Below are 26,851 nucleotides of genomic sequence, written 5' to 3'. Positions count from 1 at the left end.
TCTGCTCACCTGCAGAGAACCCCCCAGGCACTGCGAGGGCCCCTCACCTTCAAAGTCACACACCTCCTCTGCTGACTCAGTGAGAGTAGGAGTTGATAGAAAGGCTTGTACCCTCCAAGTAATACCATTGCTTTTCTTAATTTTGAAAGGCAGAGCAAAGTTTACGAAAATGGATTAGAAAATAGATGCCATTTCTTATAGCAAAAGAATCAAGATGTATTCCTCTAAACACACAGACGTGCTCAGTCACTGAGTCTTGTCCCACTTTATGTGACCCCATGGACCGTAGCCCACCTGGCTCCTCTGTCCATGGTATTGTCCATTATTGTAAGAATAATACCATGGGCTGCCATGTCCTTCTCCTCGATCTTCCCAAGCCAGGGATCGACCCCTCGTCTCCTGCATTGCAGGCTGATTCTTTACCACTGAGCCACCTGGGAAATCCCAAATACACACACATACGGAAACACACACATTTGTGAGCATCCCTGTCGGGAACAAGACTTCTGACTTGAAGCACTGCTGTGCCACAACTAGCCGAGAAGTGAAAAGCTTTGTAAGCTGATCTGTTGGGCGCGGACAGCTGTGGGTGTGATGGAATTCAGTTGCCTTGCTTGGGGGCGCATGGCATGACCTGTATTTACTAGCGCTGCTGTGTCTCTGCTCATTCATGACCCTCTCCTCTAATACATATTCTCCCCCTTCTAGGCGTGTTTGTTCTCTTCTATGTCAGTAACCAGTTTCGGACTTTCCCCTTCTCCATCAAGGACCAGTGCGTAATTTTCTACAGTGGTGTCCGAGGAGCTGGAAGTTTTTCCCTTGCGTTTTTGCTTCCTCTGTCTCTTTTTCCTAGGAAGAAATTGTTTGTTACTGCTACCCTAGTCGTTATATATTTTACTGTATTTATTCAGGTTGGTAGATTTCTTTCCTATTGAAATAAGTCTATTCCTCTCAGGATTATGTGTTAAATTAATAAAATACCAAGACAAGGATACGATATGCGTTCAATACTGAAACTAAATTCCCAAATATGTCTAGATCATGTTTTGGGTCATCCCGGAAACTCTAAATTTTGATGACTTTTGAATAATAAAATCAAAATGTTCTTAGGTACAGGTAAATGATAGCACTTCTAATGTGTATTACTGAAAATAAGATTCCAGTTAGTACTAGTTTTTATTTTAACTGGAATTAGTGCTTAGCAAACTAATGGGAGTTTATTTTAAAGAATGAAACTATGTCCTTGGTTTAAAATAGAATATCTGTTTTTATTGCAGAATTTAAAAACATTAAATAAGAACTAAAGTAAACACTGGAGCATTTATTCAGGAGAAACTAGTATAAAACAAAGCTATAAAAATGGGGAGTCCCCTTAGTTTTGCTAATAGATTCGTGGTCTCTACAGTGACAATCTTTGCTACAACAAAACCTTTATTTTGTTGTTTACAACATAGGGAATCACAGTTGGCCCTCTGGTCAGGTATCTGGATGTTAGAAAGACCAATAAAAAAGAATCCATCAACGAAGAACTCCATACTCGTGTAAGTTATCTCTTGGTCATGATTAGTAAGTTAGTAAGATGTGCCTTCTTGGTCACCTATGGGAGTTGGTTTAGAGGTGTGGATATGTCACTAGACGTGGTCTCTTTCCTCTCCAGCCCCACCAGCAGTGTTGCTGAAGGAAATTATCACAAACTCAGTTGCTTTCACCTTACAGTTATTATCTTATAGTTCTGGAGGTCAGAAGTTCACAGTGAGTCTCACTGGGATGAAATCAAGATCTTGCAGGGCTGACTTTCTTTCTGAAGGTTCTAGGAAAGGATCTGTTTTTTTCTAGATTTTTTTTTTTTTTTTCCATATAGGCCATTATGGGCTTTCCTTGTGGCACCGATGGTAAAGAATCTGCCTGCCATGCAGGACACCCAGGTTTGATCTCTGGGCTGGGAAGATCCCCTGGAGAAGGGCATGGCAACCCACTCCAGTATTCTCGCCTGGAGAATCCCATGGACAGAGGAGCCTGGCATGCTTCAGTCCATGGGGTTGCAAAGTGTCGGACATAACTGAGCGACTAAACAGCAACAAGTGGCTCTGGGGAATAGAAATGGGAACTAATGCACGGACGATGCACTGTGAGAAGCTTCGGTTCCTAATGAAGAGCATCGGGACAGTGGTTTCTCGTACGGCACAGTCACAGGTGAAGTACAGACAGTAACCGGGGGACACTCGGCACAGGCGCTGTCCTGGAGATTCAGGCTTCCAGCCACAGGCTTCGAGACCATTGACCCACATAATGTGTAGTTTTCCTTCATGTCTGAGAGTCCTTAACCCTGATGCTGGAAAAACTGATGAAGTCAAAGTCAGCGCAGAATTTCATGGCCAAAGTCACCCATGAAAATAAGATCATTTTAATTCCAGGAAATCCAAACCGAAAAATTTTCCAAACCCATTTGGAAGTATTTAACAGCTGGGGATAAGGAGTGAGCGTTTTAAAAGAAGTATTCCTCTAAACACAGTGGAATACAGCCCGAGTGCTTTGGGCTTCCCTGGTGGTTCGGTGGTAAACAATCTGCCTGCCAGTGGGGGAGACACAGATTCCATCCCTGGTCCTGGAAGACCCCACCGGCCTCAGAGGAGCCTGTGCACTCCAAGTACTGAGCCTGTGCTCTAGACCTGGGAGCCGCAGCTACTAAAGCCTGCATGCCCTAGGGGCCGTGCTCTGCAACAAGAGAAACACCGCAATGAGAACACACGCTGCTACTAGAAAGAGGGGCCCCCAGCTGCCTCAGCCAGAGAAAAGACCAAGTGCCAGCAAAAACCCAGCACAGCCAACAGTAAATAATAAATACATGGAACTTAAAAAAAACTGTGCTTTAACCTGACTGAAGATTTTTGTCTCTGTCTTTATCCCCTCTATTCATTACATTAAGAAATTAGATAGTATACCTAAAATAATAGAACCTGGATATTTCACCCCTTTTGTATTTATCTCTTTTTATCACAAAAGATATAATTATTGGTAGAAAGTGCATAATTGTTTCAGAATTAATTGAGTATTTTCATCTACTTTCTCCCCACAATTTAGAAGCCATGATAAACTTCACTAATTAGATTATTTGTAAATTAATAAATTATAAAGAGATTGTGTTTTTCCCTAAATTCTTATAAACAATTTGGATAAAGCGAATGGAGTATAACTGGCGTGGATGGTGAAATGTAAATACTGAGACAAAAAGATCAGATAAAAACATATAATTCTGTCGTTATAATTTTGTTGCTCAGTCATGTCTGGCTCCTTTTGCAACCCCGTGGACTGTAGCCCACCAGGCTCCTCTGCCTATGGGAATTCCCAGGCAAGAATACTGGAGTAGGCTGCCATTTCCTTCTCCAGGAGGTATTATAATAGAATATCCATAAAACTATATTTTTAGAAACTGTATAAAAAGGCACTGGCATTTTCTTTTCTTTTTGCAATGAAATTAGAGCGATGATTGGTTATTAGGCTTTATATCCATGTCATTTCAGTAATGAGAATCTTCCTTGATCATTCTAGAAAGATAGTATTCATAGCAAAGCAAGTACCTTGTTTTCCTTGGAAGTCATATGCTTTATTGAAGAACTTATCTACAGAGCCTTTGAATTATGAAACTTGGTGGCATTACTGGGAAAGGCATTGTAAGCTTCGGTTCTATCAACAGAGTGATAGAAAAGAAGATATGAGCTAGGAAACCAAAGCCTCCTTTGTTTTTCACCGCGTGTTAACTTTCCTTGTGTGTCTTGTAGGGTTAATGCTTCACTAGCAATCATTTTTCTGTGTTTGTTGTCAGCTGATGGACCACCTGAAAGCTGGAGTTGAAGATGTGTGTGGGCAGTGGAGCCACTACCAAGTGAGAGACAAGTAAGAGACAGCTTTCAGCCCCGAGGAGGGGTAGACGTGACGTGGGGAACCGCGGAAGCTTCCCCTGGAAGCTGAGCATGAAATTCGAGAGAAGCCCGAGGAAGGGGGCCAGGAAGACAAAGGGCCTGGGAGTCACGGCATATAGGAAGCAGGAAGAAGTCCTGGGGAGTGGACTCCCAGGGGGTGGAGGCGGTGAACTTGGATCTGAGTGCTTTAGAGAGAATTAGTACAACCTGCTTCCCAGGTGGCTCAGCGGTAAAGAATCCACCTGCCAATGCAGGAGATGTGGGTTCGATCCCTGGCTCAGGAAGATCCCCCTGGAGAAGGAAGTGTCAACCCACTCCAGTATCCTTGCCTGGAATATCCCATGGACAGAGGAGCCTGGCGGGCTACAGTCCATGGAGTACAAAGAGTTGGACAAGACTGAGTGACTGAGCATGCATGGGCATGTTATAACAGAGGCAAATGCATAAACTATATAATAATGTGGGAGTGCGTTTGGAAAATAAGTGAGGCAGAGAATGCAGAGAAGAATGCAAGCCTGCCAAGCGTCAGCAATAGCAGTGTATTTCCAAGCAGTGTATCTCCCTTGCAAAGGCAAGGGAGAGCATGTCCCGGTTTGGATATGGTCAGAAAGATGAGACAAGGTGAAAGATAGGAAAGACAAGGATGCACTTTTACAGTGCAGAGTCCAGCATCTCTGTACAGCCATTGATACTATAAAGTTCAATTTGATCTTTAAGACTCATATCAAAAGGCTATTTATTAAGTAGGAGCATAGCCATACTTGGACTTCGGAAAGCAAACTACACAGTGGTGTGGAAGCTGGATTAGAAAGAGAAAAATTAAATAGGGAGACACATCGCATTGACAGATATACACTACCATGTGTGAAACAGCCAGCGGGAAGCTGCTGTGCAGAACAGAGAGCTTGGCTGGTGCTCTGTGATGACCTAGAGGGTGGGATGTGGGGGTGGGAGGGAGGCTCGAGAGGGAGGTGATATATTTTACTATATGAATGGTGAGTATATTAACCCGATATTTTAAAGCAATTATACTCCAATAAAAAGAAAGAGGGGAATTATCTGTCACACCAGTTATCTCTCACATGATCTCCTTAACTGTCCTGTGTTCTTATGCTCATTTTAAAGATGAGCAAACCAACTCTGAGAAGTCAATTAACCTGCCATACAGTGGAACCTGGATGTGCATTTAGGTCTGTTGTTTTCAATGAGCCACAAAGTTTCCAGACTAGTGAAAGTCAAGAATTAGAAGAAGGGATATTGAAATACTTCTAGGGGAGACATGCTTGCTATGACATCAGAAAAGGAAGATGAAGCAAGGGAAAAATGAGAATGACCATCTGATCTTCAGATAGTGAGCAGAGGGAGGTAACAATGTCATGGTTAAGTTTATAGACTGTAGAAGAATGTTCAGAGTTAATAGCAGATTCTGCTTAAGTGTCCCATACTCACTTAACCCCTTTTGGAACTGACTTTCAAGTTCAGGAGGAAATCGTGACTGTGATAGAGATTGTGAATTGTCAGTATTTGGTACCCAAAGATGTGGATGTGGCTGAGATGACTGGGATCCTGGGAAGAGGGGAAGCTCCCTGAGGACAGGAGTTGGAGAAGCTTTCCTTTTTTTCCTTTCTCCTTTCCTCTGAGGCAGGAAAGGGAGAGGAAGAACAGAGGAGCCTGGGAAGAAGTCATGAGAAAGGCTAGAAGGGAAGTAGGACATGCTGGGTTTGTAGGAAGTGGCCACCAAGTCGTCCATCAGGAGGAGCCAGTGGCTAACAGCACAAGGGCAATGGCGACCACTGGTCTTGACCAGGACAAGGTCAAAGTGAGCCCAGGTTGAGAAACTCAGACAAGTTCTGATAGTTGAGTGACCAATGGTGATAGACTGAGGAATAAACAGAAACCACTGCTTCTCATGAAGAAGGCTGAGGGATGACCCTGTTGGAGCCAGAGTGAGCCTGGTATGAACCAAACACAGATCACAGAGCCCATGAGTCAGAGCCTGCTCAATCCAGAGGAGCTTTGGCTGATTAAGAGTCCATTCACCCCACAGACCAGGAGACCAGGTGACATTCCAGCAACCCAGGAAATAAAGCAGCAGATACATTACTCTTTGAATGGAAGATGGCTGGAGGTATTGAAAATTCCTCCTCCAAACAAATGGCTGACACTGCAGGCCCCACATTCTCTGAGTGGCTGAGTCTAATGGGTCAGCCCGAGCTTTGAGACAATGGTCAGCGGCCATCAGCATCTGGCTTATTCAGATGCTCCATCATTCAGGGTATATGTGGGCTCTCCCACCAGCCTCCACCTAATTGGCAGGATTCAAAATGATCTGCAGCATAATGAATGAAACTACTGTAACTACCAGGCTATTTAAACGTATGGGTTCTGGCTGAATAGGCCAGCATCGCTGTAAGTGCAGCTGCCACTGTTACAGTTACCAGGATGGGCCAACTAAAGCCCCGATCAACCCCTCCTTTCTTCTCCCACAACTGGAACTGAACTGGTCTCTCCTGCTTCCCATCTAATGCCTACTTTTTGCCCTGATTATAGCTTGTCCCTTCCTTTAGTTAGGTTGATTTTCAATGTATTCAGGCCATCTGGCCGTTCTTTCTTTATTTAAAAAAAAGTGTATGAATTCTATGATTAAAAAAAAAAAAGTGTTCAGAGTCTATGAATTCCAGGCACTGTCCTGGCGTTTTTGAGAATAATACAGTTAAGTGGGAGTTTGTTTCAAGAAAAGTGTATATACTTACATAACATGACAGACACTGAAGATTTCCAAAATACTGGTTTTCATTTTCAGGTTTAAGAAATTTGATCATAAATACTTACGGAAAATCCTCATCCGAAAGAATCTGCCAAAATCAAGCCTTGTTTCCTTGTACAAGAAGCTGGAAATGAAACAAGCAGTTGAGATGGTGGAGTCGGGGGTTCTAAGTTCTACAGCCTTTTCCACCCCCCGTTGGTAAGTGACATTGCCCTTGATCTGGACTTTCAGTGTCAGAGTTACAGAGAGCAGTAGCTCATTGTTCTATTTAAAGGTGATCCTAGGAGTGAAGAGGCAGAGATACAACAAAGCAAAAATGAGATGAATAACATCTACATCTTGGCTCCTTGTAGCTTGGTCCATGCTCCATCGATTTCACCTAAAGTACTTTCTAGCAAAAAAGGAGAGTTTTTTGACATCTTTCTTTGGGAGGGAGGGGCGAGTTAGTTTATAGAATATTTTTAGCACATTTTAGAAGTCTTTCTCTTCCTGGTCAGACATGTCTACCCTTTAAGCCCTGCTGATGTGCCTCTGCTAGTCTTACATTGTCTTCTCCCATGAGTCGTCTCTTCCTGTCTTCTATGAAAGACCAGGTCTGCATCCTAGGATGCTAACTGGGATTGTGGGATGAGGGGGTAGGAGCAAGAGCTGTGGTGATTGGTGGGATATTTAAAGAGAAGGCTGTGTTTGTAATTGTGTCTCAGGCAAAGATCTGTGGGAAGTTGGGAGATGGCTTGAGTCTATGTGAGACCAGCTGTGAGCAGGAGCATGGAGGGGCCAGGGGACCTTAGGGAGTTGGTAAAGAGGCAGTGTAGGGAGAGGTAAGTCTGGTACATACTGCATCATTATAAGAGGATCCCCTTTGAAACCTGGTGCTTCAGCCAGAGCACCTGGAAGGCGGTAGTCCCAAGAGCTGGTAGAAATTTTAGGCCTCTGATGGAGGCTTCCCAGGTGCTGTGGTGGTAAAGAGTCTGCCTGCTGATGCAGGAGATATGGGTTCAATCCCTAGGTCAGGAAGATACCCTGGAGAATGGAATGGTGACTCACTCCAGTATTCTTGCCTGGGAAATCCCTTGGACAAAGGAGCCTGGTAGGCTACAGTCCAGGAGGTGGAAAAAAGTGGGGCATGACTGAGCACGTTGACATTGATCTGAATTTATAAGAACCCCTTCAGTGTCATAAGAATTATCCCACCCCCTACCAAGGATGCCCAGTTTTCCTCCAAGAAACAATGCACAAATTGGGGAAAGTAGTCACGATGTATATTTAGCATAAGTGACTCCAGCCTCTCCACCCTGGCATCTTTAGAAGATCAGGAATATCCACCTTCTCCTAACCTCCTCATGTTTGAAAAGCAAACAGACAAGAGATAAGAATCAACTTGTCCTCAATGCCTGCGTGTTATTTCTCACCCTTACTTGCTAATGAATCAGAAAAACCATCACCTTTCTTAAGTGGGAAAAATCCCAGTCTGGGGAAAAGATCTAAAGGAGCATCCCTGAGGGCGTCTCGGTATAAACAGAAAGCTTTCTGCCTTATTTCTTGGTGAGACTGCTTTTGTGGTTGGTTGGTTTGTTGGTGGGTTTTACATAGCTTTAAGGAAACTTCCGATCCTAAAATGAGAAGATGATGACAAATATTAATTGGCAGTGACGTGATGAGCCATATGAGAGCCTGAGACAGGAAGAAAAGTGGGAGATATTGATCTTGCCTTTGTTTAAAATGTTGCTATTTCATTCATCACTGATAATTTTGCATTTACTTTTATTTTCTACAGCATTGCGCTCAAATCCTACATCACTTAATTCCTGAACTTTTGGGCATCCCCTTACCCGAGGTTTCCCTGGCAGCTCAGACAGTAAAGCATCTGCCTGCAATGCAGGAGACCTGAGTTTGATCCCTGGATCGGGAGGATCCCTTGGAGAAGGGAATGGCTGGCTACCCACTCCAGTATTCTTGCCTGGAGAATCCCCATGGGCAGAGGAGTCTGATGGGCTATAGTCCAAGGGGTGTCAAAGAGTTGGACACAGCTAAGCGACTAACACTTTCACTTTTTTTCACTTTTAATGCTCAACAGGAGAGGTGCAGGCAGTTTAGATCACGAGGAACATCCTCAAACATCTACTCACTAGTGATGTGAGGACTTGTCTGGGATAGGGGTGCTTATCTCAAATGAGACCAATCTGTTGTGTGCTAAAACATATTTTGGATCTCTGTATTATTTTGTATTGCTCATAAGCAGGTGACCTCAAGGCAAATTTTAATCCAGTTTCATTTGAAGGCTGTGTTTGGATTGAGTCAGTTATTTTTCTGACATTCAAGATTAGTAAGAGAGCCTTATAGCTTAGAGATACCCCCTCCTGTAGCCCAAACTAGTTAGTTAACCAAGATGGGAGAGGTTTTTTAAAATCGATATTTACTACAAGTCTAGTATTTAAATTGCCTTCATTTGATCTCATCAGAAATCTGTAGGACATCAAGCAAAGAGGAATTCCTCTCCTAAGATCAAAGCAGCTAATTTCTTAAAAAACAAACCTTCATACAATAATAGGAAAAAGAAGTGTGTACTCAGCTCGCTTTTTGTGATTCTCTATGAGAGCATAACAACAAGACGCACACATATTTTTTTTCTTTAGAAGTTGAAGCAATTGTTCTCCAAGAGGTTAAGATTTCTAAACTCGGTGACCTTCAGGAGAACACTACCCCCAGAAGTTGTGTATGGCACGCTGTAGACGATGCTGATTCTAGGGAATTCCGTTACTTTTACATGCATTATTTTATTTGAGTCTCAAAACAACTCTATTGCATAGATAAGTATGTATTTGGATTATGATTCTAAATATGAGGCACCTTGCTTTACCCATGAGCAGTAAGCTCTTCAGAAACATCAGTGGGTGGAGGCTCAAGCTGATTAAAAAATATGTGGTTGCTATTAAAGCGCTAGTGGTAAAGAATCTGCTTACGAGTGCAGGAGACATAAGAGATTCCGGTTCGATCCCTGGGTCAGGAAGATCCCCTGGAGGAGGGCATGGCAACCCACTGTAGTATTCTTGCCTGGAGAATCCCATGGACAGAGGAGCCTGGCAGGCTCAGACACTGCTGAAACAACTCAGCACACAAAGAGATATTAAAATATTTATAATAAACACATAGGCATAAACACTACAGCTATATGACTTCCAAATATTGTCTTTAAAAACTCCCAAATACTTATAAGGTCATTTATTAAAAAAAAAAAAGCACATATTGGTTGATTATAATTTAAGAATTTTTCAATTGATCACATATTGCCAGGTGTAGGTTTATAGTCGTACATGCTGACACCAAAGGCTCTAGAATGAAGATTCTCACACTGTGTTCACTTCTGTGATGGAATATCGTCTTGTGGGGAGCCGGGGCCATGATGAGTCCTCACTCATCCTCAGTGATGGCCACTTTGGTGACCTTTCTGAAAAGACACGAGGCAGCCACACACAGAGAAGAGCTGCTGGTACCACTGTTTACTCAGTGGGCACGTCCTTTGGTCAACATACATTTTCCTGGATTTCATGTATAAAGCTACTAAAGGAGCATGGATTCTTCCAGATAAATCCAGATATGTTCGATGTTTTGGGACTTCAGATTATGGCATGAATATAACATCTACTAGATTTCATACCTACATTGCTGTGTTTAGAATTGAGACCTCTTTTTAAAAATAAATTTATGTATTTATTGTTATTTTTGACCACTCTGGGTCTTCCTTGCTGTGCGTGGGCTTGTTTCTAGCTGTGGAGATCAGGGACCACTCTCCAGTGGTGATGCTTCTCATCGCACCGGCTTCTCTTGCTGTGGAGCCCCGGCTCGAGTGCATGCAGGCTTCAGTACTTCTGATGCACAGACTTAGTTGCTGCATGGCATGTGAGATCTTCCAGGCCTAGGGATCAAACCCATGTCCCCTGCATTAGCAGGCAGATTCTTAACCACTGAACCACCAGGGAAGTCCTGAAAATTCTTTTTACATTATTAGAGCCTCTGATTTTTTTAAAAAAGATTAAGAGAAATCTGAACCTTTCATTCAAACACATTTACATCCCAGTTTTCCCAGTTTGATCTTAATGGCCATGAAATTACCAGTGACCTTTTCTTTAAGGTGATCAAGACTTCCTTTCTGTCTTCTTCCAGTGCCAAGCGTCTTTTAGTTTATAATTTTACTTTTTTGACTTAGAGATTACTAACATTCAGTTCTTCTGTGGTTTTTATCTTTTCTGTGGTCATGATATGATCATTTCAGGGGTGATTTTGCTAATGAAGTAGCAGGTAGGAAAATGTATGCATCACCGTGCTTGGGTCAGTAATTCTTCCTTATAATTTTCTAGCTACAGCTTCTCAGTGTGGATTAATAAGAGGCAGTGCCTCTGGGATCCCTGCATTATATACCCAACCAGCAACCTAAATGGGCTTTAACTCAATCTGATCCTTCCCAAAATGGTTAATTATAAACTGGGGAGAATGCCAAATTAGATCTCCTGTCTCAGGTTTAACTTTATCATTTCCTTTACCCATGGTTTTTCCCTCTTTGGTCAGTTTATTATGAACACAGGAAGTGGAACTCTTTGATTAGCTGTAGTTTCTGTTTAGCAATAGATTCCTTCTACCATAATAAAGGAATGTGTGCAGATGTGGATTGTGGGAACACGTGGGTGTATCTACATCAGAGTGAATTTTGTTTGAAGGACATTTAGGTTGAAATAGCCTGATAATATTGTTTAAATCACTGAGGGTGGTAACGGAACACCAATACTGTTGATATTTTCAGCTCTGAGATATAGAAACTGATTTCACTGATTTAATAGAAAGGTATTAGTCCGTTGGCAGATTGCATTGCTAAGTAAATGCTGGCGTCCTGTGGTTTTTCAGGATTCAAATGGTTGAAATCCTTTTACCGGTCGTACATTATTTACAAAATGTCTTTGCTATTTATTGGCAATGACGCTACTGTTTGAGGGGGGAAAGGACTTAAAAAGTGGCCTGTATTGAAAGCATTAACTACTCATCTTTACGATCAATTATCCTAAGACCTTTAGAAGCATGTAATAAAGAATCCACCTGCCCATGCGAGGGATGCAGGTTTGATCACTGAGTTGGGAAGATCCCCTGGAGAAGGAAATGACAACCCACTCCAATATTCTTGCCTGGGAAATCCCATGGACAGAGGAGCCTGGCGGGCTGCAGTCCATGAGGCCTCAGAGAGTTGGACACAACTGAGCATGCACGCATACGTGGAGAATAGTAAATCAGCACACGTGTGCATTTCAAAAAACTGCAGCTAGAAAAGAAAAAAAAATCACAACTCCTTAAGGGTTTATACCAAGACATCAAGGGAGGTGACAGTATTAAAAGATAGATTTAATTTTCCTTAGTTCTCTCCTTTTTTGTTCATATGTTCTACAGTGAGCATATATGATTCATACAGTAAGTTTTTAGGAATTACAACCTCTAGACTCAAGTGATTGAAATTGAATATGTATGTCACATGAGAATTCTGCACATAGCGATGTCATGACTGAGAACCTCCGAGGACAATTGTGCATTGTTGGCTAACCTGGCCCTGACTTAGCTTTTGAGCCCTTTTAGGAGGGGGTGGGGGGTGGAGGTGCTCATGGTCAAGGAGGCCAGAAGTCAACTGCTTCTAGAATCTCGGAGGGTCCAGTGTCTCCAAGCTGGGCTGGTTTTCCTGGTGGAGGTGGAGATAGTTTAACTCTCTTTGTAAAATATGATTTTAGTTTCTTCCCATTATTCTTTAACCCGAGATAAAATCCCTAAAGAGAGAATTCCAAGATAAATGTACTCAAAGTTTTAATACTGGATAGGTTGTTGTTGTTTAGTTGTTAAGTCACGTCCAACTCTTTGCAACCTGGGGCCTGTCAGGCTCCTTTGTTCACAGAATTACCAGGTAAGAATACTGGAGTGGGTTGCCATTCCCTTCTCTAGGGGATCTTCCCTACCCAGGGTTCGAACCTGTGTCTTCTGCATTGGCAGGCAGAGTCTTTACCACTGAGCTACCTGGGAAGCATAAATTAGTGCTGTTCCAAATGTGGTGACTACACGGTGTTATCTGTGAGCCTTCAAGGAATAAGCTAATTTGTGTTGACTCTAACAGTGAATTATTTGATTTACATTTTGTGGTATCCTTTCTAAGAATGTATTTTCTAATCATTGATTTTTATTTTTTTATAAACATATCTGTTCATAATAGATATGGAGGAAAAAATAACTGGTTTGTCACCAGTTTTTAAAAATGCATTAGGCAATGGAGGGACAACTACAAAATTCGCAGACTTGATTAAACTTCTGAAATGTTCAGGGAGAGACAAAGAGGAGGAAACACTAATTATTCATAATGTTCTGTTTCTATGCTGCATGGTGGATGTGTGCATGCTTTATTATTATATTATTCTTTACACCTTACATATAGTAGAAATTTTTTATGGGCAAAAATATTTTGTAAGATTTTAAAATAGGAAATTTATATTGTTAACGTAAATACGTGGTTTGATATGCTGGTAGTAATTTTTCCTAATGTACATTGAAATAAAAAGCCTATTAAAATTTTAAAATTATATGTGTATATATATATATATGAGTTAGAATAATTCTCACATAAAAGTTATAGACAAAGAAACTATATGTTCAAAATGCAAGTCAAGGCACATGTGCCAATATTTTCTACAAATTTCCTAAAACAATAAGAAAGCTTATGGAAAAACAGGGGTTCTGGGTATTGGAACTCCTAAAAGTAAATTGATGGTTTTGTACTTGTCTTGCCAAGATGAAAGAATAATGCTTGGCTTCCCTCCAATGATGTTTCCAGGGCCCAGAGGACACAAGAAACCAAAAGACTTTCCCCTGAAGACGTGGCGTCCATGAGGGACATCCTGACACACAACATGTATCAAGTTCGACAAAGGGTGTGTATATAAGACTTGTCCCTTATTGGAACCAGTCCTCCCGATATCAGTTCTTGTTCGGGTTACTCTCTCCCAAGCAGCCTTCCTGCTGAGCAATTTCTCTCTGCTTTGTTTGGAAAACAGAAAGTTAATTTGTTATGTTTCTGCAGCAAAATTGGCCCCCCGAGGTAGAAAGACAAATGCAGATCCAGTTGCTGGCCGTGGGGTCAGGCTGCCCCAACCCTGCAGACCTGGCTTTCCAGAATCAGCAGGGCTCCCTCCCCCTTCAGAGACAGACCGATGATGGAGCTTGTCCACCAGGGAAGAAATATGGCCCCAGGATGCCAGTGGTGATGGAGCTGTCTCAGCATAATTGGTTGTAATAGAGCTTAGAAAACTGGGATGGTTTAGATTAAAATATCAAAACCACAGTGCTGAAAGCCTGAGGAAAAAAAAGAGAGACATATCAGGGACTTCTCCAGCAGTCCAATGGTTAAGACACCAAGTTTCTAAGGCATGGGTTCTATCTCTGGTCTGGGAACTAAGATCTCACATGCCACTTGGCCAATATACATTTATTTATCTATCTATCTATCTATCTATCTATTTCCACCCCCGCCCCCACACACACACAAAAGAGACCTATCAAGCGTACTATTTATCAGTTTTGGAAAAGGTATAGAGGCTATTCAGGTGAGTTCTTCTGAAATTTTGATTTAATCAAATGACATGTATACCAATGTCCTCTAATTAGGAGCTCTTTAAGGTTGAGGATTCAGTGGAACATCCCAATTGTTGAGTAGGGTTATAAGTGAGTTTACTGCTAGGGCCTTGGTTTTTGCGACTATGTCATGGGATCCCCCAAAATCATTTAGTCACAGTTTCTCATTTTCAAGTAGAAGATGCTGAGGTTAGAAGAGTTGTTTTGTTTTTTTCTGTCTTCATCATGTCTGACTCTTTGTGACCCCATGGACTCTAGCCTACCAGGCTCCTCTGTCCATGGGATTTTCCAGGCAAGAATACTGGAGTGGGTTGCCATTTTCCTCTCCAGGGGGTCTTCCCAACCCAGGGCTCAAACCCAAGTCTTCTGCATTGGCTGGTGGGTTCTTTACCACTGAGCCACCCTGGAAGCCCTTGGAGAGTTATCTAACTTGTTTAAGGTCACAAAACAAATTTGAGTTAAGAACCCAGGTCTTCGAACTGCCTAGCCATGGCTCTTTCCATGACTTCAGAATTACATGATCTGGGGTAGGTGAATGTGTTCTGGCTGCTGTTTTGAGAAGGTCAGTGATCAAGGGGAATGTGTCAGCAAAAGGCCCTGCACCTGCTGGAGGAACGCGGGTCAGCAGCAGATAGCACGCGTCAAGTAAACCCAGCAGCTTTCAAATCTTTCCAAGTGAAACCATTTCCACAAGACTATCACTTTCTGCCTTAGATAAGTAGGTAAGAATTTCCTGGTTGAAAGAACACCAGCCTGCTTAGGGAGGGTCACAGCCCCAAGGGTGCCTGGTACTGAGACTTTCCCCATGGAGGTGGAGAGTGAGGTTAGAGAAAGTCCTCAGTTGGTAAAGAATTTGCCTGCAATGCAGGAGACCCCAGTTTGATTCCTAGGTCAGGAAGATCTGCTGGAGAAGTGAAAGGCTACCCACTCTAGTGTTCTTGGGCTTCTCTTGTGGCTCAGCTGGTAAAGAATCTGCCTGCAATGGAGGAGACCTGGGTTTGATCCCTGGGTTGGGAAGATACCATGGAGAAGGGAAAGGCTACCCATTCCAGTATTCTGGCCTAGAGAATTCCACAGACTGTGTAGTCTATGGGGCCACAAAGAGCCAGGCACAACTGAGTGACTTTCACTCACTCACTCAGAAATAAGAGAGATATTGGAACTCCAACCCACCGTAAAATGAGGCTAACTGTCCATTGTCTCTTTTCTTATCAGGTTCCTAGATAGTCATCTTTCTTCTTCTTTTATCAGGGCCTATTCAGTCGCCCTCCAGGTTTCTCCCTTCTAAGCTTTGTAGGCTCTCCCTTCCTTGCTGAGATGAGCAGATAGGTGATAGTGAGTCCTGTGGGGAGAACATACATGGTAAGTCCAGGGGCTCTACCGGAGACGACTTTTGCTTCCACTTATGTTTCATGAGAGAACGAGACTCACCTGTCCTGCCCTTTCTGTCTTTCCTTTCTCATCCCATCTTTTTTTTTCTTTAATTTCATAATATATTTTATTTAACCCACTTTATGAGCTAATGGTAAAAGAACCTGCCTGCCAATCCAGGAGACATAAGAGACATGGGTTCTATCCCTGAGTTGGAAAGACGCCCTGGAGGAGGGCATGGCAACCTACTCTAGTACTTTTGCCTGGAGAGTCACATGAACAGAGGAACCCGGAAGGCTACAGTCCATGGGGTCACAGAGAGTCAGACATGACTAAAGTGACTTAGCACGCACGCATGGACACACATCAAAAATATTTCAACATGTCATAAATATAAAAATTACCAATAAGATATTTTATACTCTTTTTAAAAAATTAATGTCTTCAGAATCAGTATGTAGCTAATACAGTACATTGCAGTTGGAATTAGCCACATTTTCCCCCTTAAAGTCTCCTTTATTTTTCTCTTATTTTTAAAAAATTTTTGTTTTTTATTTGTGTCATTGATTAATGATGTGTTAGTTTTAGGTGTACAGCATGGTGATTCAGTTACACATCTATATGTGTCCATTCTTTTTCAGATTCTTTTCCCATTTAGCTTTTTACAGAATACTGAGCAGAGTTCCAAGAGCTATACAGGAGGTCCTGGTTGGTTATCATGCTGTCTTGACATAGGTCACGTGACTCCTCCCTCCACCACAGTTCTCTTGTTCTCTTGAAGGAAAATTCAAGGTTGCAGTTCAGGACAACTGTCTGTCTACCTCGTTGCTAGTGGAAGACCATTAGCAACACTGACTGTTCTACAGTGCTGAGGATGGTCACAAAGGTGGCGTCTACAGTTGGGCATCTGTACCTCTGGGAGGACCACTCTGAGGGTCACAGGATGACAGCACAGCGGGGGCCACTGCCCCTGCGAGCCAGGGGCATGGGCTTCAACTGCAGCTCCGTCCTGGTGGGCTGGCCCGGATCTCAGACCTTTCCTCCAGAGCCGCAGATTGCATCTCTGTAATTGAGGCAGAGGCTCAGAGGGCATGGGTGTCACCTTCTCCTTCTACTAATCATTTTTTTAAAATATGTATTTGGGTGCACCAGATCTTAGTTGTGGCACACGGGATCTTCCATCTTCATCACTTCCATCTTGCAGGATCTTTAGTTGCAGCCAGTGGACTCTTAGTTACCTCATGTGATATCTGGTTGCCTGACCAGGGATAGAACCTGGGTCCCCTGCATTGGCAACCTGGAGTCTTAGCTTCTGCACCACCAGGGAGTCCCTCTACTAGTTTTTGTGCATGACTTTCCCGTGGTCTCCAGAGCTGGAAGCCGTGCAGAGATGTCAGTACATGTTCGATGCCCCCTCTTTCTGCAGACCTTGTCCTACAACAAATACAACCTCCAACCCCAGACAAGCGAGAAGCAGGCGAAGGAGATTCTGATCCGCCGTCGGAACACCTTCAGGGAGAGCGTGAAGAAAGGGCACAGCCTGCCCTGGGGGAAGCCGGTAAGGGGCAGACACCAACTCACCCCGAGCTGGGCCAGTCCCCGACCAGGGCCTCCTTGGGTGACTCCCATCACTGTTTAAACAAACAACCACTCCCTTGGTGCCAGAGTAAGACAAAGCGAAGGGGGTACGGGACAGCAGACACCCCCTTCTCTCAGCCCAGGGCTTTTGGGGCCCAAGCTCCAACCCACACTAATGTGAGGCTAACTGTCCATTGTCTGTTGTTAATCAGGTTCCTAGGGGGCCTTTGGGGCCCGAACTGTCCCCGGGGTTGTTGTTCAGTCAGTCAGCTGTGTCCAACTTTTTGCAACCCGATGAACTGTAGCCCACCAAGCTCCTCTGTCCATGGATTTCCTGGGGAAGAATACTGGAGTGGGTTGCCATTTCCTTCTTCAGGGGATCTTCCTGATCTAGAGATCAAACCCAGGCCTCCTGCATTGACAGGTGGATTATTTACCACTGAGCCACCTGGAAGTCCATGGGGTATGGGGCAGCAAACTGCACCTGCTCAGGATGAGCCAGTGACTGGAACATACTCCCTGGACTGTGAGGCTAGACGAGCTCCCATGGTGGCCAGAGACTGGACTCCAGGGGCCCCTCCATGGATGGGGGACCCAAGGATCAGGAAGCTTGCTTCTCTACCAGGAAGACACAGGGAGGAATTTGTTCTTGCCAAGATTCTTGGACCTTATCTTCATGGCACCAGCTGTGCATCTTAACTGCTCCTTTTGAGGCCACATCTTGGGCTTCCTAGGTGGTTCATCAGTAAAGAATTTGCCTGCAATGCAAGAGACACAGGAGATGCGGGTTCGATCTCTGGATCAAGAAGACCCCCTGGAGAAGGGCATGGCAACCCACTTCAGTATTCTTGCCTGGAGAATGCCACGGACAGAGGAGCCTGGCGGGCTACAGTCCATGGAGTCGCAAAGAGCTGGACACAACTGAGCACACACCAGGCAATCTTAAAAGGAGACGCTGGATGGACGTTGAATTTGGAGTAGCTCCTAATCTCTACCCTGATCCCAGTGGGGCCACGGGAGGAACTCGGAGAGGTTTATCATGGTCTGTTTCATCAGGAGAGGGAAGGGAAAAATACTGAAGGTGGAAGCATTGTTTTCCTTAAACTAAAGTAACTGAAAGGCAGTGATGCAAACAGGATGCTCCATTAAGACTCTGTATCCTCCTTGTTTGCCATGTGATGCCCTCAGTTACAGGGGCTGACTCTTCTTTTTATTTCTCCTTGTTGCCTGCAGGCTGGTACCAAGAACATCCGCTACCTCTCCTTCCCCTATAGCAAGCCTCTGCCAGCAGGCAGAGACATGAAGGTGGCTGAATTCACAGGTAACTTGCATCCACGGCTGCTTCTCTTTATTTTCAGGCTTGTAGGCCAAAAGGCAAAACCAAGAATATTACATCAGTATACACATGACAAGCAAGAGAGAACACAATTGTTGTTATCGTTCAGTTGCTGAGTCATGACTCTTTGCGACCCCATGGACTGCAGCACTCCAGGCTTCCCTGTCTTCACTATCTCCAGGAGTTTGCTCAAACTCATGTCCATTGAATCAGTGCTGCTATCTAACCATCTCATCCTCTGTCTTCCCCTTCTCCTCCTGTCCGCAATCTTTCCCAGCATCAGGGTCTTTTCCAATGAGTTGGCTCTTTGCATCAGGTGGCCAAAGTATTGAAGCTTCAGCTTCAGCGTTAGTCTTTCCAATGAATACTCAGAGTTGATTTCCTTTAGGTTTGACTGGCTTATCTCCTTTCAGTCTAAGGGACTTTCAAGAATTTTCTCCAGTACCACAGTTCAAAAGCATCAATTCTCCAGCACTCAGACTTCTTTATGGTCCAACTCTCATATCCATACATGACTACAGGAACAACCATAGCTTTTATTAATTGAATTAATAACTTTAGTGATAAACAGTGAAATTTGTGTAATTTTTACTTATTGAGAAATATTCTTAAAATTTTTTTCAGCCATTTAGAAATGTAATGATCAGTCTTAGCTCAAGAGCTGTACCAAAAGATACAGCAGGGTGATATACCTGGGGATCATCAATTGCCAACCCTTGACTTAGAGAAACATAAAATGGGCAGTTTTTTAAAGTTATAGGATTCATCTGTGGTTTATAAATTAGAAGAATTCTCCAAAGTTGGCTATATTTTACTAAAATACTTTCACCAAATTTACTTATTGGATATTTCCCATTTAATATCTAATGCATGCTCAGTCGTGTCCAACTCTTTGTGACCCTATGGGGCACCAGGCTCCTCTGTCCGTGGGATTCTCCAGGGAAGAATACTGGAGTGGGTTGCCATGACCTCCTCCAGGGGATCTTCCGAACCCAGGGATCAAACCAGTGTCTCATGCATCTCTTGCATTGAAGGTGGATTCTTTACCACTGAGCCACCAAGGAAGCCCTTAATATCTAATACTTAAATAGAATTTTAGAATTATTGAAATTGCCTATTGTGCTCATAAAAGCTGTTATTTTTAAATGTATATAAATTGATTTTCTATTAGCATAAAGTGACATATGATATGCCACGTTCTCTGTTCTAATATTACAAAATTTTTAAGACTAAAAATCACATTGGAAATGTAAATAAACTAAACACATAGGATTTGAGAATTAAATATTTGAAGAATGAATATAATTATTCCTTACAATGAAACTTTTTCTGATATAAAAGCATGTTTGATATAAAATAAAAATCAACCAGTAGAGAAAAGCATAAAAAAAGAAGGTTGAAAGCACTTGAAAACCCCAGCACCCAGAGATATTCACTGTAGAGTATTTTGGTAAGCATCCTTCTATAATTCTACCTACATCATTCTGGTCCTTATCCTACCACAACCTGCTTTAAAAAAAAAAATCACACATAGCACTACATGATACATTGTCACAGGATAGTCATTGTTTGGGAATTTTTGTGAATTGTCCAGTTCACTCAGCCTTATGTTGTGGAAACATTTTGCTGTCAATAGATAGGAACCTAGTAATCATATTAATGACTTAATGATAGTCAATTATATGAGAGCCCCATGGGGTTCCCAGATGGCACCCTGCTAAGGAATCTACCTGCCAATGCAAAAGATGCAAGTTGGATCCTTGGATTAGAAAGATCCCCTGGAGGAGGAAATGGCAACCCGCTCCAGTATTCTTGCCTGGGAAATCCGATGGACAGAGGAGCCTGGTGGGCTATTATCATAGGGTCACAAATACTCAGACAGGACTAAGCAACTGAGCACGCCCAAAGAGAGTTTTAGACTCTTAATTCTGTATCATTGATCTAGTCATCTATTCCCAGGTCACACTCTTGTAAGTAGCATTATTTTATGATAAAAAGAGCTATCACACAAAAGCAAACAAACAAAACAAAATAACACCAGCTATAGGGTGTATAGTCATTTAATTTTTAAAACTCTTCCGGGTACAAACAGCTGGTGCTGTTAGGTTGCTTGAATGATAGACAGCCTGACAGTCTCCAGTCATTTCTTGAGATGAATGTCAGTATCACAAGCTATGATAGCAGCTTCAACTACTAATGTACAAATCTTAAATAGTCATAAATAAAATAACAGCAGAATATTAAAGGCTTACTATACCTTAAAAAAAAGGACTTATCCCAGAGGTGGGGTTTGTTTAACATTTGGAAATGCATTTGCATTATTCACCAGGTAAATAGGTCTAACGGCTGTTTCAATAGATGCCCTGAAAGACATCTCACATATGCTCTCAATAAAAATGACAAAGTCGTAGGAAAATATATATAGGACTTACATGAAGAAAACATAAAACTCTACTTTTCCATGCTTCATTACCTCTTTGTAAAGAGGAGAATGTTGGTACCCCTCACAGAGAAAAGTGTTGCCCTGAGTGAAGCCATTTAGCACAGATAAAACTCTTAGAACAATGCCTGCAACCAAGTAAGTGTGCAAGAAATATCCATGCTTGTGCTCAGTTGTGTCCAACTCTTTGTGACCTAATGAACTGTAACCTGCCAGGCTTCTCTGTCTGTGGGATTCTCCAGGCAAGAATACTGGAGTGGGTTGCTGTTTCCTATTCCAGGGGATCTTCCTGATCCAGGGATTGAGCCTGAGTCTCCTGCATCTCCATATTAGCAGTTAGATTCTTTACAACTGAGCCACCTGGGAAGCAAGAAATATTAGCCATTATGACTGTTACCACTGAGGGACCTCATAGAAGTCTTGACTTGGGTAGATAGGGGTGTTCTTCAAAGGAAGATGATGCTTTAAAATGTCAGTTCAATGTGAATTAATCTAGACACTAAATGAAATCTTAGTCCCAGTGAATTTTTTTTCCCTCAAATGTGCTCAATTGGTTCTAAATTTCATGGGTTCTTTTTTGTTGTTAGTTGCTCAGTTGTGTCCAACTCTTGGTGACCCTATGAACTGTAGCCCACTAGGCTTCTCTGTCTACGGGGTTTCCCAGGCAAAAACACTGGAGTGGGTTGCCATGCCTTCCTTCAGGGGATCTTTCCACCCCAGGGATTGAACCAGGTCTCCTGCATCGACAGGCAGGTTCTTTACTGTCTGAGCCACCAGAGAAGTGCCTCTAAATTTTGTTAGGTGAGCAAAAGGAGTGGGTAACCCAGAAATTTGAGAAGGAAAAGTAGTGAAGTGGGACTTAATTTTATCAGAGAATTGTAATCAAATGTCAGATAATTGATATTTGAGATAATTCTCCATCTGTATCTGGGCACAGTTGTTTGCACTCACTTTCTCCCCAAATCTTTATCTGTCTTTATCCCACAGAACAAGGCCAGCGAATGCCCATCAGGGCTCTAGGGGAGGGCGTGGAGGGAGGTGGGGCATTCAGCAGATAGTCCCCACAGCTCACGGGGCTGTGACATGGGGATCACTGTCCCTCCCTACTCAGTCCGTGTCCTCCTGGGTTAGGACACCCCTTCCCTAGATGTGTAGGAACTTCCTGCTGCATTGAGGCCTACATACATTCTTCCAAGGCTCTTTTGCCTTTGGGGCCCACTTGGTGGTATAAATAGAGAGGTCCTGCCTGGACACCCCTCCTAAAGCCCAGGAAGACTGGGACAGGAGGAGCAAGCTCTATGGATGGACCATGGCGATGGGTGCCCAGCCACGTGACTTCACCTGATGCCACAGGTGAGCGTAGGAGCTGAAACACCAGGAGGACTAGGCCACCCTTTTCGTTCCTGCATCTGGATATGATGTCCCCACTCTCGGATATTAAGTCCTGTTCTTTTTTCTTTCGTCATACTTTCCCAGATCACGACGGCAGTGACTCAGAACTCCCTCCCATCACGTTCAACACACACTCTCCAACGGGGACGATTCAGGAAAGACGATGGACACCTGAAGTCATCCCGATGAAGCGCTTACACGGAGCAGGGACGCCACTGCACTTCGGTTACCGGAGAAACGCTGGCCGAGAAGAGCACCTGGGCAGGGGCGGAAGGGCGATCTTGAGGCCCAAACCGCTCTTTCACGCAGTGGATGAGGAGTTTGAATCCGAGGAGGAGAGTGAGGAGGAGACCCCAGCATTTGGGTCCCTACTGTCATCGGAGCTCAGACCTGGCGGGGACTGCAACGTGTCCCACAGCCCTTTGCTCCAAAGAAAGTAGTATCGTGGTGTCATGTCCACGGGATTGTTTCTGGGTTTTTCCAGAGTCCACTGTCTGCTGATTATGTTGAAAGCAGGGTGTTCAGAGGTCTGGAGAGAGTTAGGGTTTTTGGAAGCTATTAGACAGCAAGACTCTGTATTCTATAAGACATGATTCTGTAAGACTCTATTACACATGATTCTGTAAGACTCTGTAAGGGAGATTTTTCAGAGGGCCAGGAGCACACTTGCCGGTTCTGCCATATTCTCAGCTGTGCTTCACAGTTGAATTGTCTGCAGAGGACAGACATCCATCCCCGCAGGAAGTATTCACCAAGTGTGCCCTTAGTGTAATTACTGAGATATAAGCAGGACTGGGCAGTAATTCTCCTTGGCTCTGCTCATGTCTCTGTGTGCTGTTTCTCAGTCGTGTCTGACTCTTTGTGACCCTTTGGGCTATAGCCCACCAGGCTCCTCTGTCCATGGGATTCTCCAGGCAATAGTACTGGAGTGGGTTGTCATTTCCTTCTCCAGGGGATCTTCCTGACCCAGGGATTGAACTCACATCTCCTGCACTGGCAGATGGATCCTAAGCCACTGAGCTACCAGGAAAGCCCTTTGTACAGCATCGGTGGTCCATAACACATCTCAGAGCTAGAGGGACATTAGAGAAGGTGATATCAGACATTCTTATTTTCCAGGGGACAAAAGTGAGGCCTTGAGAAGCTGGCTGGTGCCTCTTCAGGGTCTGCTTCCCTAGGAGGCCATGGGCTTCTCTCTAGGACAAACGTGGACACCAGGGGCTGACAAGAGCTATCTTACTATCCTGGATTTCTGTTTTGTAAATGATGTTAACTCAGGGTTCTGCAGCTGTGGTGGAGGTGACATGAGAGGAGCATTCTGTCTCTCTTCTTCCCAACCTGCGGTATAAGACTGCTTCTAGTATGTTTGTGCTGTAGCTCAGTCATGTCCTATTCTTTTGCAACCCCATGGACTATGGCCTGCCACGCTCCTCTCTCCATGGAATTTTCTAGGCAAGAATACTGGAGTGGGTTTCCATTTTCTCCTCTAGGGGATCTTCCTGACCCAGGGATCAAACTCGTGTCTCTTGTGTCTCCTGCATTGACAGGCAGATTCTTTACCACTGTGCCACCCGAGAAGCCTAGTATGTTTGACAACTTTATAAATTAGGAAAGTCATTTTTTATATAAATAAAATCAGCAAATATGTTGATGTTGTCTAAAGATTTTGCAAGTATGTTTTATCCACAAATAATGCAGGTGGTTTCTTGGAGTTTTTAATTGTTTTTTCCAAACTCAACTCTGTCAAGTATCTTATTTCTAACTCCTCCTGAGAAAACCCAGCCACACAGACAGAAAGCTCTTTCTTAGAACATTAGTGGGTGTTAATTGTTAATTGGGCCATAAGCTACTGGGAATGAAAGAGACACCCGCCTCAGTGCTGGCCACTCCTCTAATTAGCAAGTGATATGTTGTTTCATCTGCCCACAGTATTTGATTTAATAAATTCTTTTTCTTTCTGAGACTCTAACCAGCTTCCAAGCCAAGGATGCTCAAGAAGTATGACAGGTAAGAAGTCACAATTCCTGCCCTACTCACAGACATTTTACTCAGCAGAGAAACGAGAACCGTGTTGCAAAACGAATGAAGGGGGTCACTACTCCGTTTTCAGGCAGAGCAATGCAGATCTGGGATCAACATGCATATGTGTGCAGTCGTGTCCAACTACTTGTGACCCCATGGACTGTAGCCAGCTAGGCTCCTCTGTCCATGGAATGTCTCAGACAAGAATACTGGAGTGGGTTGCCATTTTCTCCTCCAGGGGATCTTCCCAACCCAGGGATCGAACTTGGGTCTCTCTTGTCTCCTGCATTGGCAGGCGGGTTCTTTATCTCTAGTGCCACCTGGGAAGCTGGCAGTGGCTGGAGCCAAATCACTGATGGGGAGTGTGCATCTCCCATTCAGTAGTACAGTGAAGTGAAAACGTGAATTATCCTGTAAGCAATTATTTGTATTTCTGTATTTTATTTCTATTGACATATTATCTTTGAACTCAAGGAAATATGAGAAATAGAGCCAGTTAGAAACTTATAAAATACAGGGTCACCTAGCATCATGGCTCTGGACCAGTTTAAAAGGAAGGAAGGTTCCACAGGGTTTCATTTATTTTGTTTCCTCACAGGAGTTTTTTTGGGTGACTAAGAGCAAGTGAAACTCGGATTCTGGGTTTCGCTGGTGTTGTGTTTCGCCGGTGAAGGCTGCCCTTGTTTTGAGTTTGTTCTTGTCCCGGATCCGGTTCAGGAGGCAACCCTGTTATTTAACTATACTGTATTCAAAAGGGACTGTGTAAGGGGGACAAGGGTGTCCCCAAAGTTACAAATGCAGAGTTAAAAAAAACACACACACAACGAATCAGAAAGAGGAAAGGTATTCTTAGAGGCCAAAAGGACAGGTCCTCATCCAGGGACCCGCCCACGGGAAAGTCACACAGAGCAGGCAGCACAAGCCAGCATGGATTTAGCAAACAATGCTTGCTGCCTTCCACCCACACCCTGGGAGCAGAATTTCAAGTTCTGAATTTAGATAATACTGCTGGAATTCTTGCAGTTTTGCTACACCACACTTGAGACTTCAGGCAGCTCTCTGTTAAAAATATCTGTAAAGACTATTCATTACATTTCAGTCATGACAAGAATGAAAATGAGTATTTGCAAAGTAGGGCTTCCCAGGTGGCTCAGTGGTCAAGAACACAGCTTTCAGTGCAAGGGATGCAGGTTCCTTCCCTGTGTGGGGAAGATCCCTGGGAGGAAGGCGTGGCAAGCCACTCCAGTATTCTTGCCTGAGAATCCCATGGACAGAGGAGCCTGGCCGGTTACACTCCACAGGGTCACAAAGAGTCAGACACTACTGAACAACAGCAATATATTTTATAGTATTTTTACTTTATGTATTTTATGTTTTGCTGTTTGCTTTAGTCTCTAAGTCATGTCTGACTCTTTTGCAACCCCACAGACTGTGGCCCTCCAGGCTCTTCAGTCCATGGGATTTTCCAGGTAAGAATACTGGAGTGGGTTGCCATTCCCTTCTCCAGGGGATTTTCCCAATTCAGGGATCAAACCTGGGTCTCCTGCATTGGCAGGCAGGTTCTTTACCACTGAGTCACCAGGGTGTCTCCTATTTATTTTATAGTATTTATATTTTATATATTTCATATATATTAATATAGATTATATATGTATATATATGTGTGTGTGTGTGTGTGTGTGTATGTATATACATCTTTGCAAACTGGAGATCCAGGAAAGCCAACGGTACAGTCCCACTGAGTCCCAAAAGGCAAGATAACCAGGAATGCTGATGGTGAAGGTCTCAATCCAATGGCAAAAGAAAATCAATATCTCAGCTCAAACCAGACAAAGAGACAGAATTCATCTCTTCTCAGTTCAGTTCAAGCCACCATGGGTTGGATGATGTCCGTCCACAGTGGGAAGGACTGTCTGTTTCACTCATGCCACGAATCTGAATGCTAATGTCTTCCTAAACACCTTCGCAAGGGTGAATGAAGAAATCAATGAATGAATACTGGCGGCTTAAAAATATGTACAACCCGAGAGTTGCAAATTAAGTTTTATTTGGGGCAACATGAGCACTACAGCCTGGGAGATGGCACCTCATCTCTGAGAAACTGCTCCAAAGAGGGGGACGGGGGTGGGGGGAGGTCAGTAATATGTGGTTTTGATGAAGGAAGAGTATATGCTTAATTAAGCACATATTTTTTTGTAGAAAGTTTCTACTAGTCTCATGAAACTTTGCCAGTCATGAACAGTCATTACCATGAAGGATTTTAGTATTTTTCTAGATTTCAGGAGATACAGGAATCAGGTTCATAAAGTCAGCTCCTGAGAATATCTAACTATCTGAAGACCTGCCCTGCCAGTTTCTCCCTGCAAGCACAGACT

General features: G+C 43.5%; 1 protein-coding gene across 1 annotated transcript in view; it reads left to right on the top strand.

Annotated features, from left to right (window-relative positions):
* Window positions 1–24,030, top strand: part of SLC9A4 (solute carrier family 9 member A4) — a 56,171-nt gene extending 32,141 nt beyond the window's left edge. The window contains exons 5-12 of the mRNA XM_005899943.3: window positions 709–911; window positions 1,455–1,541; window positions 3,824–3,894; window positions 6,724–6,885; window positions 13,541–13,637; window positions 17,135–17,266; window positions 18,520–18,607; window positions 22,539–24,030. Of these exons, the coding sequence (XP_005900005.3) occupies window positions 709–911; window positions 1,455–1,541; window positions 3,824–3,894; window positions 6,724–6,885; window positions 13,541–13,637; window positions 17,135–17,266; window positions 18,520–18,607; window positions 22,539–22,894 (1,196 nt within the window). The 3' untranslated portion in view covers window positions 22,895–24,030. The remainder of the gene's footprint in view (window positions 1–708; window positions 912–1,454; window positions 1,542–3,823; window positions 3,895–6,723; window positions 6,886–13,540; window positions 13,638–17,134; window positions 17,267–18,519; window positions 18,608–22,538) is intronic.
* The last annotated feature ends 2,821 nt before the right edge of the window (window positions 24,031–26,851 follow it).

Source organism: Bos mutus, chromosome 11 (genome assembly GCF_027580195.1).
Source record: "Bos mutus isolate GX-2022 chromosome 11, NWIPB_WYAK_1.1, whole genome shotgun sequence".
NCBI lineage: Eukaryota > Metazoa > Chordata > Mammalia > Artiodactyla > Bovidae > Bos > Bos mutus.
This window is presented reverse-complemented; position numbering and strand designations above follow the sequence as displayed.